The sequence below is a fragment of the Lynx canadensis genome, chromosome E2 (genome assembly GCF_007474595.2).
Source record: "Lynx canadensis isolate LIC74 chromosome E2, mLynCan4.pri.v2, whole genome shotgun sequence".
In the NCBI taxonomy this organism is placed as follows: Eukaryota; Metazoa; Chordata; class Mammalia; order Carnivora; family Felidae; genus Lynx; species Lynx canadensis.
Genome location: NC_044317.1, coordinates 13,467,914 through 13,481,865, shown reverse-complemented (window position 1 = coordinate 13,481,865; position 13,952 = coordinate 13,467,914). Strand labels below are relative to the sequence as shown.

Below are 13,952 nucleotides of genomic sequence, written 5' to 3'. Positions count from 1 at the left end.
CCAGTCCCTTAATACCCGGAGTTTATTTCCTAAGAGGCTGGACCAGAAAGCCCAGATGAGGAGGGTTGGCTGACAATGGAGTGGATCTTCAAGGCCCAATAGAAGGGTTTCAGAGAGAGACGGAGGGGGGTCAGGTTGATGGACATGATGTACAAAGCAGCCAAGGTCAGAAGTCAGGGAAATTATGGCCATTCAGAGAGGCATGTGTTCTGGCAGTGGTGGAACCAACCAGAATTTGGAGCCAGACAGCGCTGGTCCAGAAGGAGAGGATTACAGTGGCCCAGAAACAAGGCCCAGTACAATCGGTTATTATTTATTTATTTTCTTAAATCTTGCTGAGCCTCAATGTTCTCATCTGCAAAATGGGAAAATAATAGCACCCACCCACAGATTTGTGAAATTGAACTGGATAATACACATGAGACTTAGCACAGTGCTGGATGGTGGCAGTGACCAGTTAGATATGAAGGTCACCCCCGCTTTGGTGTTGACACTGAGAAAATTCTGTCTCTATGACCCTGACTTGGTCTCTGCCATTTGCTCTCCTTCCTTCCTTTATCACTGTCTATCCAAAAAGCTTTTCAGACTGTTTCTGGGCAGCAGTGAAGAGTATGGTGACTCTGTTTTCCTGACCTGTGCTCTGACTTCTGATGATGAGCATCTTCATTGGCATTCCTTGTACCTTCTGTGATTCCTTTTCTGTTCAGTGCCATTAATTGAGCAGCTTCTAATGCCAACAGTTCTCAACTCTGTGGAGAGTCACGAAGGAACAGAAACAGCCTTGTACGAACCACACCAAATGAATGTACGTCACAACAGTAACATCTTGTACGGGTCTAGGAGGAGGAGGTAAAGGAGGTCATCTCTAAGACAGATGTGAAATAATAAGTTACTCAAAGGTTCATGCCTCCTGGGAAGATAAGCCCTGGGAAGGTTAGAGCTGCCTGGTTCTGCTAGAGTTCTTTGCCGTGATAGCTGCCACTGCATTTAATACTCATAGAAATCCTAACAAGTATTATCTTCCCCTCTTAGAGATGAGGAGACCAAGGCTTGCAGGGAGAGGGGTCAGGTCATAGCCACGAGTCTCCACAAGTGCACAGCTTGTGTTCTTAGCTGCCACGCTACTGCCTCAGTGAACCATACTACCCTTTGTACACCCCACAATTTCCTTTTCCACCTGAACTCTCAGTCAGTGCTCACATCCACATCCCTAATTCTTTTTTTTTTTTAATGTTTATTTTGAGAGAGAGAGAGAGAGAAAGCAAGTAGGGGAGCGGCAGAGAGAGAGGGAGACAGAATCATAAGCAGGATCTGTGCTTTCAGCGTGCATGAGCTTGAACACATGAACTGTGAGATGGTGACCTGAGCCAAAATCAAGGGTCGGACACTTAACCGACTTAGCCACCCAGGCGCCCCCTCCCCCCCCGCCACATCCCTAATTCTTGTTCATTTACAGGTACAAGTCATCCTTGTTCCCAGGCAACATGGAAACATTGACAATCCTGAACAATTCGCCAATGGTTGCAGAGGTGTTCTTCTGCTTTCAGAATGATGTCAAAGCAAACACCTACTTCCTGGAGCCCATCAACATGATTCTGAAACCCAATGAGAAGCAGGTACTGTCACCTGGAAACAAGTCCACCAGGGCAAGTCTTTCTTGGGAAATTTGACACCTTGGTGTTCTCAGCATAAATGTATTTTGTTTTGACTCTTCCTTTAGATGCTGAACATATGGGCCTACCCTACTGCAGTTGGTGTCTTTGACGACTGCATTGTCTGCTGCATCAAGGAGAACCCAGAGCCAGCGGTCTTCAAATTAAGCTGCCAAGGGGTCCGCCCAGAACTAGAGCTGGAACCCAGGCAATTGCATTTTGATCGGCTCTTGCTGCACAGGTCAGAATTCTGGATGATACGAGGACTGCAATGGAATTTAAAGAACATTTAGTTCTAGGGCAACCAACTCATCCCGATTTTCTCAGGACTTTTCTAGTTTTAGCACTGAAAGTCTGCGTCCTGGGAAACTTCTAGTCCTGTGCAAGCCAAAATGGTTAATAATCCTATTCAGTTCACAAATTAACTTGATTTCAGTGGGGTTCAGGAAGCACCCCCATTCCCAATATCAGTTGCCAAAGTGTGTGCATATTTGCAGTTTTCTCAGAAGAAGGTCTCACTTTTTTCCAGGTTCTCTAAGCAGTCCATTACCCTAAAAGGTTAGGAATCCTTGGTCTAGAAATTGGAGCATAAAGAGAGAATACTAGACCAAAACTGGAACTTAACATATTCATTCACTGGCTTCATATTATTCTAAATAGAATGTTTACTTCTGGGGCTACTAGAAGAGAATATTGTTATGATATGTATCCTGCATTCCTTGATTGTTAACACCAGGTCCCATTACCTGATAAACACTGGTTAGTGAACTAAGCAATGATTGAAATAACCAGAAGTGCTTTTTCTGACCCACCATAATAAATCAGAATCATTTGAAACTGACAAAATTTCTTTTGGTCCCTGCAGAAAAGAATCCAAGGTAGTTCTTCTCCGTAACGTCACACCCCTGCCCGTGGCCTGGCGGGTCACCAGCCTGGAGCACCTGGGCGATGACTTCACTGTGTCCACCATGCAGGGGACCATCCCCCCCAAGGCTGAGTACAGCCTTCAGGTGCACTTCCTGCCCTCCAAACCTGTGAACATCAAGAGGGTGATCCGGTTGGAGGTGAGGCTTCACATATCTTCAGACTTGGTCATCAAATGTGTACATATTGGGTTCCCTGATATACACACATACACACACCCACACACAACCACAGCCAGGTTTCCCTCTTACATGCTCCCAACTGATCCCCATTTGACAACCATGAACCCACGGTGTCTCGTTCTGCACACAATTGTAAGCTCCATAAAGGCAGTCTCACTCGTGGCTGATTTCCTGGTGCCAAGAACAGAGCACTCATTCAATGCAGAGTGAGTGACTGACTGATGGTGTTACTATCCCTTTGTAAGCATGAGATTCCTGATTTCACACTCCCAAACCCAGTCACTGGTTAGATCCCTGTCTCCATAAACATCACCTTTCACCCAGGTGCTCCCAACAGACACCTAGGAACCATCTTTGATTCCCTCCTTTCCATGACAGCCTGTGTCCGGCCCCGTCCTCCTCCAAGTCTTGTTAGTTCTGTCTCCCAGGATACCTCCCACCTGCCCGCTCCTCTCCCCTCACTGCTGCTGCCACCCTCGCCCAGGCTGTCTGTAGCATCTCTCGCCTGGACTTTGGCAGAGGCCCATTCCCCATCTGGGTCAGTCAGGTCAGGCCCCTCTCCTTCCAGCAGCACTCTGCTGGCTCCAGCTGTAGTGAGGATAGGGCTCAGGGTCCCCTGCTTCTCAGTCCCTGCCTGCCTCAGTATCCAACCTCGCTCTCACTCGTAGACTCCATCATGTGGTCTCTTGGCTTTTTCCTGCCTCAGGCCTTTGGCCTTGCAGCAACCCTGCCAAGAATGTCACCCCCAGGCTCCGTGAGGTCCGCTAAACAGCACTGCTCCAACTGGGTTCCCCTAGTCACCGCATCAAGGTAATCTCCTGTTATGTGTGATCACTCGCCCTGTCTTCTATCCTTCAGAGCATCTCCCCCTTTCAGATATCCTGTTTCTTTCTCTACTTTCTTATGTGAACTCCATCAGGGCAAGATCTTGCCTGACTTGCTCATCATCTGTATTCATTTCCAAGGGCTGACGTAAACAAATGCCCACAAACTAAGTGGCTTGAAACAACACACATCTATTCTCTCACAGTTCTGGAAGCCAGAAGTCTGAAATCAAGGAGTCTGCAGGGTCATACTCCCTCTGAAGACTCTGGGGGAAGAATCCTTCCTTGCTTCGTCCAGCTTCTGGTGGCTCCAGGTGTTCCTGGGCTTGTGGCTGCATCTCTCTAACTCTGCCTCCGTCTTCACATGGCCTTTTCTGTCTGCATTTCCTCTTCTTCTGTCTCTTATAAGGACATTTGTCATTAGGTATAGGGCCCACCCAGATAATCCAGGAAGATCTCACCTCAGGATCTTTAACTCAATTACATCTGCAAAGACTTTTCCAAATAAAGTCACCTTCCTGGGTTCCAGGGGTTAATACATGGCCACCATTCATTCCACTACCCCATCATGCCCCCAGTGTCTAGCACAGGCCTATACAGAGAAGGTACTCAGTAGAGTCTGTAAAATGAACTAACGAATGAATGAATGCCACTGACTTTTGATGCTTGAATCAATTCTGCAGCAATCAAGGATAATCAAGGGATTATCCAAGCTTCTCTTTGAATACTTGTAGGAATAGAAAACTTACCAATACTCAAAGCAGCCTGATTTTCCTTGGAACAGGTCTGACTATTAATTCTTCCTTGGGTTGAGTTCATATTTCCAACTGTAATTTACATGAGTTAATCCTGTTGCTATTTTGGGGTCCACTCACTGGATCTAATCTCTATTATCACATACCTATGACAGTCCTTAAGATAGCTGAACCCAGATACTGATAGATTCATTTAATCAACAATTGTAGTGTATGAATATCAGACGATGAAAGTCAGCATTTTTTAAGTTTATCTTTTTATTTTGAGAGACAGAGAAAGAGAGAGAGAGCACAGGCAGGGGAGGGGCAGAGAGAAGGAGAGAGAATCTCAAACAGGCTCTGCACCATCAATATACAACCCAATATGGGGCTCGAACTCATGAACCATGAGATACAATGATCTGAGCTGAGATCAAGAGTCAGACGCTTAACTGGCTGCACCACCCAGGTCAATGTTTTAAACACCAGTCTTGGGGCTCTGTGCTGGGCATGGAGCCTGCTTAAGATTCTCTCTCTCCCTGTCCCTCTGCCCTTCTCCCCTGTTCTCTCTCTCTCTCTCTCTCTCTCTCTAATAAATAAATAAATAAATAAATAAATAAATATCCCAAAGAGCACTTTTCTGCAGTGTATACTCACAACCCCAACTTCAATAATGTAGTGGCAATCATGCAAATATTTAAAACCCATAAGTGGACAAGATGAAAAATACAGGTCCTTTTTCCCATTCTTATATTTATTGTCTACACTGGCACTTCCCAGAGGATGTTATGAGTATACTAATCATACCAAATGCTCGCTGAAGTCCAAAGCTAAATACATCTTGTAAATATTCTACACCATGCCTCCTTCTCCATCATTCCCACTGCATGGTACATAGTTCAAGCTCCAAGCATCCTGTGGATCTTGCTTTTACTCAAGAATTTCTCTTACCCCAACAGGTTTTAGATGCAGACAATCTTGTTGGTGTTGTTCAGATTGAAAACATCATGGTCTTTGCAGAGTCTTATGACGTTGCCTTGGACATCACCTTTCCCAAAGGTCTGTTGACCCCTTCAAGAAATGGGTGTTTGGAAGTCACATCTTTCAGTGCAGTATATTTCTTGTTTGTTTGGGTTTTTTTTATTTAAATTTTAGTTAACCAATATACAGTACAATATTGGTTTCAGGGGTAGAATTCAGTGATTTATCACTTACATACACATACAATGCACAGTGCTCATCCCGACAAGTGCTCTCCTTAGTACCCATCACCCATCTAGCCCATTCCCCACTCACTTCCTCCATCAACTCTTGGTTTGTTCTCTATCATTAACATTCTCTTGTGGGTTGTTTCCCTCTCTTCTCTTCCCACCCCCTTCCCATATATTCATCTGTTTTATTTCTAAAATTCCACATGAGTGAAATCGTAGGGTATTTGTCTTTCTCTGATAGTACAGTATGTTTCTTTTTATTTTCAAACTAAGTATTTTTTTATTTTTTTTATATGAAATTTATTGACAAATTGGTTTCCATACAACACCCAGTGCTCTTCCCAAAAGGTGCCCTCCTCAATACCCATCACCCACCCTTCCCTCCCTCCCACCCCCCATCAACCCTCAGTTTGTTCTCAGTTTTTAACAGTCTCTTATGCTTTGGCTCTCTCCCACTCTAACGTCCTTTTTTTTTTTTTTCCTTCCCCTCCCCCATGGGTTCCTGATAAGTTTCTCAGGATCCACATAAGAGTGAAACCATATGGTATCTGTCTTTCTCTGTATGGCTTATTTCACTTAGCATCACACTCTCCAGTTCCATCCACGTTGCTACAAAAGGCCATATTTCATTTTTTCTCATTGCCACGTAGTATTCCATTGTGTATATAAACCACAATTTCTTTATCCATTCATCAGTTGATGGACATTTAGGCTCTTTCCATAATTTGGCTATTGTTGAGAGTGCTGCTATGAACATTGGGGTACAAGTGCCCCTATGCATCAGTATTCCTGTATCCCTTGGGTAAATTCCTAGCAGTGCTATTGCTGGGTCATAGGGTAGGTCTATTTTTAATTTTCTGAGGAACCTCCACACTGCTTTCCAGAGCGGCTGCACCAATTTGCATTCCCACCAACAGTGCAAGAGGGTTCCCGTTTCTCCACATCCTCTCCAGCATCTATAGTCTCCTGATTTGTTCATTTTGGCCACTCTGACTGGTGTGAGGTGATACCTGAGTGTGGTTTTGATTTGTATTTCCCTGATAAGGAGCGACGCTGAACATCTTTTCATGTGCCTGTTGGCCATCTGGATGTCTTCTTTAGAGAAGTGTCTATTCATGTTTTCTGCCCATTTCTTCACTGGGTTATTTGTTTTTCGGGTGTGGAGTTTGGTGAGCTCTTTATAGATTTTAGATACTAGCCCTTTGTCCGATATGTCATTTGCAAATATCTTTTCCCATTCCGTGGGTTGCCTTTTAGTTTTGTTGGTTGTTTCCTTTGCTGTGCAGAAGCTTTTTATCTTCATAAGGTCCCAGTAATTCACTTTTGCTTTTAATTCCCTTGCCTTTGGGGATGTGTCGAGTAAGAGATTGCTACGGCTGAGGTCAGAGAGGTCTTTTCCTGCTTTCTCCTCTAAGGTTTTGATGGTTTCCTGTCTCACATTTAGGTCCTTTATCCATTTTGAGTTTATTTTTGTAAATGGTGTGAGAAAGTGGTCTAGTTTCAACCTTCTGCATGTTGCTGTCCAGTTCTCCCAGCACCATTTGTTAAAGAGGCTGTCTTTTTTCCATTGGATGTTCTTTCCTGCTTTGTCAAAGATGAGTTGGCCATACGTTTGTGGGTCTAGTTCTGGGGTTTCTATTCTATTCCATTGGTCTGTGTGTCTGTTTTTGTGCCAAACTAAGTATTTTTTTAAATATAATTTATTGTCAAGTTGGCTAACATACAGTGTATACAGTGTACTCTTGGTTTTGGGGGCAGTTTCCCGTGAATCATCGCTTAGTATATTTCTTATGTAGAGGAAGACTAGTGGATGTTGGGGAGGGGGTGGAATTTCAGTCAATTGTAATGCAAATCCCCGAGTAATGTTAGCAACATTACTACGAATCTTAATTTCTCTAATGGGAGATGACGAGGGGTGGCCATTAGTAGAAAGTTTGCAGAGCTTTTTTCTGAACAGTCATCTTAGAGTAAGTACCTGTCTTCCAACCTGTGTTAACCTAAATTAAAACCTAACCTAAATTAAAAATTTCAACAGTTTTCTATCACTGCTGTAACAAATTACCAGAAACATTGTGGCTTAAAATGACACAAATTTATCAGCTTACAGTGCTGTGGTTCTGAAGTCCAAAGCGGATCTACCTGGGCTAACATCAAGGTGTTGGCAGAGCTGCACTCATTTCTGGAAGCTCTGAGGGAGAATCCATTTCCTTGCCTTTTCCAGCTTCTAGGAGCTGCCTGCATCCCTTGGGGCATGGTCCTTTTCCTCCATCTTCAGAGCCAGCAACGTTGGGCCAGGTCCTTCTCACGCCACCATCTCTCTAGTTCTCCCACTTCTGTCTCCTTTAAGGGTCCTTGTGATTACATTGGGCCCACCCAGAGAATCCAGGACAACCTTTCTATTTTTTAAAGTCAGATGATTAGCAACCTTAATTCCATCCATAATTCTCCTTTGACATGTAAATTAGCATATTCACAGATTCCGGGGATTAGGACATGGACACCTTCCGGGGGCACAGGGCATCATTCTGCCCATTCTACTGCCCTAACACCCAGGTTAGATCCCTCCCTTTTAGCATGCAGTTCTCCATTATTTCTCCCTTTTCTGACTGGTCTCCTTCTCAGCAGGATGCATAGAACACAAGAGCCACATGTGCACCCACATGTCATTAGTCTTATGTACAAAGATATTTATTGCAGCATTATTTGTAATAATGGAAGATTGGAAATAACCTAAATGTCTATTAAGAATGGAATATTATTATTATAGAAATAATATTTTAAGTTATAGAACAGCCTGTCATGGTATACATATAACCATCAAGATCACATTTATGAGGTTTTCAATTATGTGGAGACATGCTTATGATGCAATGCTAAATAAAACAATACAAATTTATATGTAATATTCTAAGTATGTATATTATACACTTGATGCAAAAAAAAAAAAATTTAATAGCAGAAGTTTTAGCTACTGGAAAGCATGAAAGGAAGGACAGTGGTCCTAAGATGGAAACCAGGGGGAGCCACCCAACTTGAACTGAGCTCAAGAGCAGTGTCTATTGTTTATTGGCTGAGACTCAATTACTCGAGGTATTTTTAGCCACAGTGTTTTCAGAAAACAAATCCTCTGGGGTGCCTGGGTGGCGCAGTCGGTTAAGCGTCCGACTTCAGCCAGGTCACGATCTCGCGGTCCGTGAGTTCGAGCCCCGCGTCGGGCTCTGGGCTGATGGCTCAGAGCCTGGAGCCTGCTTCAGATTCTATGTCTCCCTCTCTCTCTGCCCCTCCCCCGTTCATGCTCTGTCTCTCTCTGTCCCAAAAATAAATAAACGTTGAAAAAAATTTTTTTTAAAAAAAAAAAAAAAAAAAAGAAAACAAATCCTCTGAACTTGTCACCGTGAATTTTCCACGTGAACTTCAATAGGGAGTTCCCCTGCTTCTCACCCCTGTGCCATCCACTCATCCTCCCCACCCTGGCCCTGGCTTCTGCAGGAGCTGAAGGAGGCCTCGATTTCGGGATTGTGAAGGTCATGGAAGAGGTGAAGCAGCCCCTGCAGCTGAAGAACCGTGGGAAATATGAGATCATGTTCAGGTAACCTGAAAACCATCGGTCACATGGTCATCCCCATTCACTCACGGTCTGGGAGATACAAAAAAAACCTTGACTGGGGAAATCATAAAAACCATCTCTGCTTTGAGCCTCACTCAGGCTTCAAACGAATGGGATTTCAGCTCCTGAGAGCAAAGGCTGTCAACTCTGTGGCTTTACAGAGGTCCTTCAGGGTCCTCTGAATGCACCCAGAGCCACAGGGGTCCAGGGGTGGGAGGGAGACTCAGAGGGAGAGGTTGGGTGAGGGTGAGGGGAGGTCCTGGGGGTGGAGGGAGAGACTGGGGATAGGGACCTCAGCTGGCTCCTATCTGTCTCATAAGGCAGCATTCCATCTAAGACTGCATGTGAAAAAAGGGATTTTTCCTATTTTCTTTTTTTTTTAATTTTTTTTCAACGTTTTTATTTATTTTTGGGACAGAGAGAGACAGAGCATGAACGGGGGAGGGGCAGAGAGAGAGGGAGACACAGAATCGGAAACAGGCTCCAGGCTCCGAGCCATCCGCCCAGAGCCCGACGCGGGGCTCGAACTCACGGAGCGCGAGATCGTGACCTGGCTGAAGTCGGACGCTTAACCGACTGCGCCACCCAGGCGCCCCCCTATGTTCTTTTTTAATTTTAAGAACCACTGTGTTCTGGAATCCAAATGATGGCCTGGTGGAATAGAGCTCCAGCTTGTGCTCTTTCTTGAGGAAGCAAAACTAATGTAAGAACAGAGAGGGAGAAAAGCCATAAGAGATTCTTAAATACAAAGAACTGAGGGTGGCTAGAGCAGGGTTGGGTGGGGGGATGGGCTAAATGAGCAAGGGGCATTAAGGAAGACACTTGGGATGAGCACTGGGTGTTATACGTAGGTAATGAATCACTAAATTCTGTTCCTGAAATCATTATGACACTAACTTGGATTTAAATTTTTAAAAATAAATAAATAAATAATTTTAAAAATGAAACACAAGGGGCACCTTGGTGGCTTCACCGGTTAAGCCTCAGACTGCAACTCAGGTTATGATCTCATGGGTTCATGGGTTTGAGCCCCCCATCGGGCTCTGTGCTGACAGCTCAGAGCCTGGAGCCTGCTTCAGATTCTGCATGTGTCTCTTTCTCTGCCCCTGCCTGCTTGCACTCTGTCTCTCTCTCAAAAATAAATATATAAAAAAAAAAAAGAAACACTGAATCTGAGATTTCTCAGAGAGGAAAGGGTGGTACTGGGTTGGGGAAGGGAGAAGGTCACTCAGGCAGGGTCACACAAACCTTGGGGGCAGTGCCAGCACCCGTGGCCAGTCTACAATCTATTCTCTGGACAATTATCCTGCCCCCTAGAAAAACTGCAGTTGATAAAGGGACTTCCCCCTCACTGACTTAGAAGGAATTCAGTGTACTCATGATAGTTTCATTTCAGCTGACAGAACAGTGATGTGAGAGAGGTCCTGCCTCAGGGCTACCATTACTAGACTCATAAATTGAAATGTAAATATAGATAAAAGCTAAAAGAAAGCCACTGTCCCCTTGGAATTAGCGCTGAATGGAGTCTTGCCTGTTGGTGAGTTTTGTTGTAGGTTATCATTGGGGCGTTAGCTCTGCTGTTTGAGGTTACATGGAACAGTCACCTTCAGGATGGAACAGGTGATCAAAATTCACTGGAAGGCTGTGCAGAGAAGGGAGGAAACTCAGGTACCAGGTGTGCAGCAGTAGAGCCACCAGGCCTCCTGGAGCATGGGGGTGACGTTGAGGTCCCCATGACAACTCCAGGTGTCCTGCCTCAGCTTAAGTTCCTTGCTTCTGCTCCAGTCCCTCTGCCATTCTCATGAGCCAGCTGCTCTCTGTGGCTTCGCACCTCACCCCCATTGGGCCATTGCCTCCCTTTCCAAGCGTCCCTGTTAAATGGCTTCTACCCCTGCTTTCTCTCCTTCCTTACATCCCCTGGCTTCTGCATCACTGTTCCCTCTGTATGTGCTGCATACAGTCACAGAGAGGGGAGGAAGAGCGACAGAGAGACAGAGAGATGAATTAATTTAGTTAATCCTTATCTAGCATCAAGCGTCTCTGTTGGGCAAAGATATCCTGCAAAGGCACCTCTTGACCTCAGGCTACAGATGGCTGTCTTTGCCTCATGCACCAATCTCTGGCCTCATCTATCCTGGCTGTGGAGGGGTGGTCAGAACATACAGAGCACAGTGGGCACTTCCAGACACCATGCTTAAGCAGGGCCAGGGACATGGCAGGCACTCAACAGTCTATCTCCTCTCTAGTGTCATGGGTTCCCCATAATGACTTAAACTGACCTTTTATTCTTATCTTTCAGCTTTTCTGTGGACTCCTTAGGGATTTTGGCAACCAATGTAAATTCCATGATCTCAGTCCTACCCAAAAAGGGCTCACTGACCACAATGGAAAAGCCCACAAATGTCCAGGTGTCATTTCGTGCAAAAAAGGAAGTGAAGATTGAGCACCAGCCAATTCTGCGCTGTCAGGTACAACAGCTCAAAGGGAGGATTCACTCGGTGGCAGGATTGTGGGACTCATTTTGGAAAGAAGAGTACGTGATCTAATACATGCTCTAGGGATTGGTCCCTAGCTAGCAGGCAAGAGTAGGTCAGGTGGGAGGTGTGCAAAGTCATCAGGAATCTAGAGTCCCAGACAGGAAATGTAGCCCCTGATCTTTGAGGAGCACCAAAGGAGCTGAGTTCAGTCATCAAATGCAAAACAAGAGCAGAGAAGTGAAGGAGTAGGTAAAGTCGGTCCCTGTTGGTCCATGGCTGGTACGTAGTAAGTGTAATATTAGTTTTCGCTAACATTGTTGTTGCAATAATAAAAAGAGAATGAAAAAAAAGAATGAGATTGGCTTTCAATGATGAAAGTAGAGAATGGAGTAGGTAGTCATGGGAATTCTGGAGCATAATGGCTAACATCTTCCCACTCCTTCCTCCCTTCTAGATTATTGAGCCCAACATCACAGAAGGGGGTGAAATCATTGCCAGCATCCCAATTAAGTTTTCTGTGAATGCAGTGTACTCCAAATACAACATCAGCCCCTCCTCCATCATCAACTTTGGAGCATTGATCTGTGGCACTCGGAGAAGCACCACCTTCACCATAGAAAATCAAGGTGTTACTGACTTCAGATACGCCCTTTATAGGCTGATGGGGGAGAGCCCCATTCATCAAAAGAAAATGTAAGACGAGTATTCACTTAACTCATGCCATTCCCTGGTTAATTAGGACATTGTATTTTACAAAGAGCTTTCATATATTTCATCTAAATTCACCCAATCCCCAGGGCGCCTGGGTGGCTCAGTCGGTTAAGCATCTGACTTCTGCTCAGGTCATGATCGCATGGTTTGTAGGTCTCTGTGCTGACAGCTCAGAACCAGGAGCCTGTTTCAGATTCTGTGTCTCCCTCCCTTTCTGCCCCTCCCCCACCCACACTCTGTCTCCCTCAAAAATAAATAAAACATTAAATTCACCCAATCCCCTTTTGTGGAGCTGAGGTCACTAAGATTTAGAACTGGCTCATCCAAGATTATGCAAGAAATCACCAGTAGATCTCAGTTCTAAACCCACATCTCAGATTCCAGATTCATATGCTTTCTAACTGCTGTCAGATCTAAGGTAAATTTAATTGAACAGATGTACGCCTTCTCCTTGGGGTTGTGTCTGTTGTCCTCATGCTTCTCGTGTGTGCTACAAGACTCCCAGTAAGTCAGTGTCCTCTTTATTGTAAGATGTCGGGGGACTATTATAACCGCAAGCTAAATCAAAATACATCATAGCTGTGCTTCATGTGGGGGATGGCAAAAGGTACCCTGGAAATGTAGACTGGAGACGCGTGCTGCGGCATTCAGTCTGCCAGGACTGTTTTTACCTTCTCCACATGAAGACCCGGTATAACAAGAGCTAACTTAATAGCTGTTCCAACGGCAAAAGTCTGTATTCTTCAAAAGGCAGCTCTTAATCAATTCACTAAAACAATTTACCTTTTTGAGTGCTTTTGTCTTTTATTTGATGATCATCTTTTTTTGGCAAATTAAGCATAGTTTTACCAATTTTTGAGGCACTTTGTCCCGACTAATTAATTGACCCCCTAATTAATTAATTTAAAATTGACTTTACAAGTAATTGTTTTAAATCAGACATCCACTGTTTGTAATTGTTTTGTATTTTTGTAGATATGTTTTTCCATTTTGGCTAAGCTTGCATGTATTAAGAAATCTGGGGTTAAGCTACTTAAACTTTCTTTCTTCCAAATTTAATTTCAGCTTAATTTTTTTATCATTTATCTTACAATAATTCAATACCTTTGACAGATATTATGATGTAATTGTATTTTTCTTTGAATTGTTTTTTATTTAAATTCAAGTTAGTTAACATACAGTGTTTTTAATTTTAATTGTTTTTCATTTAAGTGTGTACAAATTTAATGCAAAACACTCAAAGGGGGTTGAACTTTTGTTGTTTTGGCCATTATGCAAGTGAATGCTCAAATTATATAAAGCTGTCAAAAGTCTAAGATTGTACCTCAAATACATTTGACATTGTAGGTTAACTGGCATCTAGACAAGCTAATTAATGGGTAAACTAGCTTCAAATGAAGTGAACAGCAGCCAGAATCCTGTATTTGAGCTATTGCATAAATTCAGTTTAAAAACATCATGACTATAAATATGAAGAAAAGGGACAGAATTTAAGTCTATTTGACATTTCTTTTTTTTTTAAGTAAGATCAAGTAAAAGATTTTTCCACAAATGATTTTCCATAAATAATTTTCACACACTGCTTCCCAGTGAAGTCAAGTAAACATTTAAAAATTATTATTTTCTTGCA

The 13,952-nt window shown here is 43.8% G+C and overlaps 1 protein-coding gene across 3 annotated transcripts in view; it reads left to right on the top strand.

Annotated features, from left to right (window-relative positions):
* The window catches only part of HYDIN (HYDIN axonemal central pair apparatus protein), a 378,288-nt gene that overhangs the window by 297,979 nt on the left and 66,357 nt on the right, over positions 1–13,952 (top strand). For all 3 annotated transcript variants that reach the window (XM_032591379.1, XM_030298918.1, XM_032591380.1), the window contains exons 51-57: positions 1,457–1,616; positions 1,721–1,893; positions 2,518–2,716; positions 5,276–5,375; positions 9,017–9,116; positions 11,434–11,602; positions 12,066–12,304. In XM_032591379.1, coding sequence (XP_032447270.1) covers positions 1,457–1,616; positions 1,721–1,893; positions 2,518–2,716; positions 5,276–5,375; positions 9,017–9,116; positions 11,434–11,602; positions 12,066–12,304 — 1,140 coding nt within the window. The remainder of the gene's footprint in view (positions 1–1,456; positions 1,617–1,720; positions 1,894–2,517; positions 2,717–5,275; positions 5,376–9,016; positions 9,117–11,433; positions 11,603–12,065; positions 12,305–13,952) is intronic.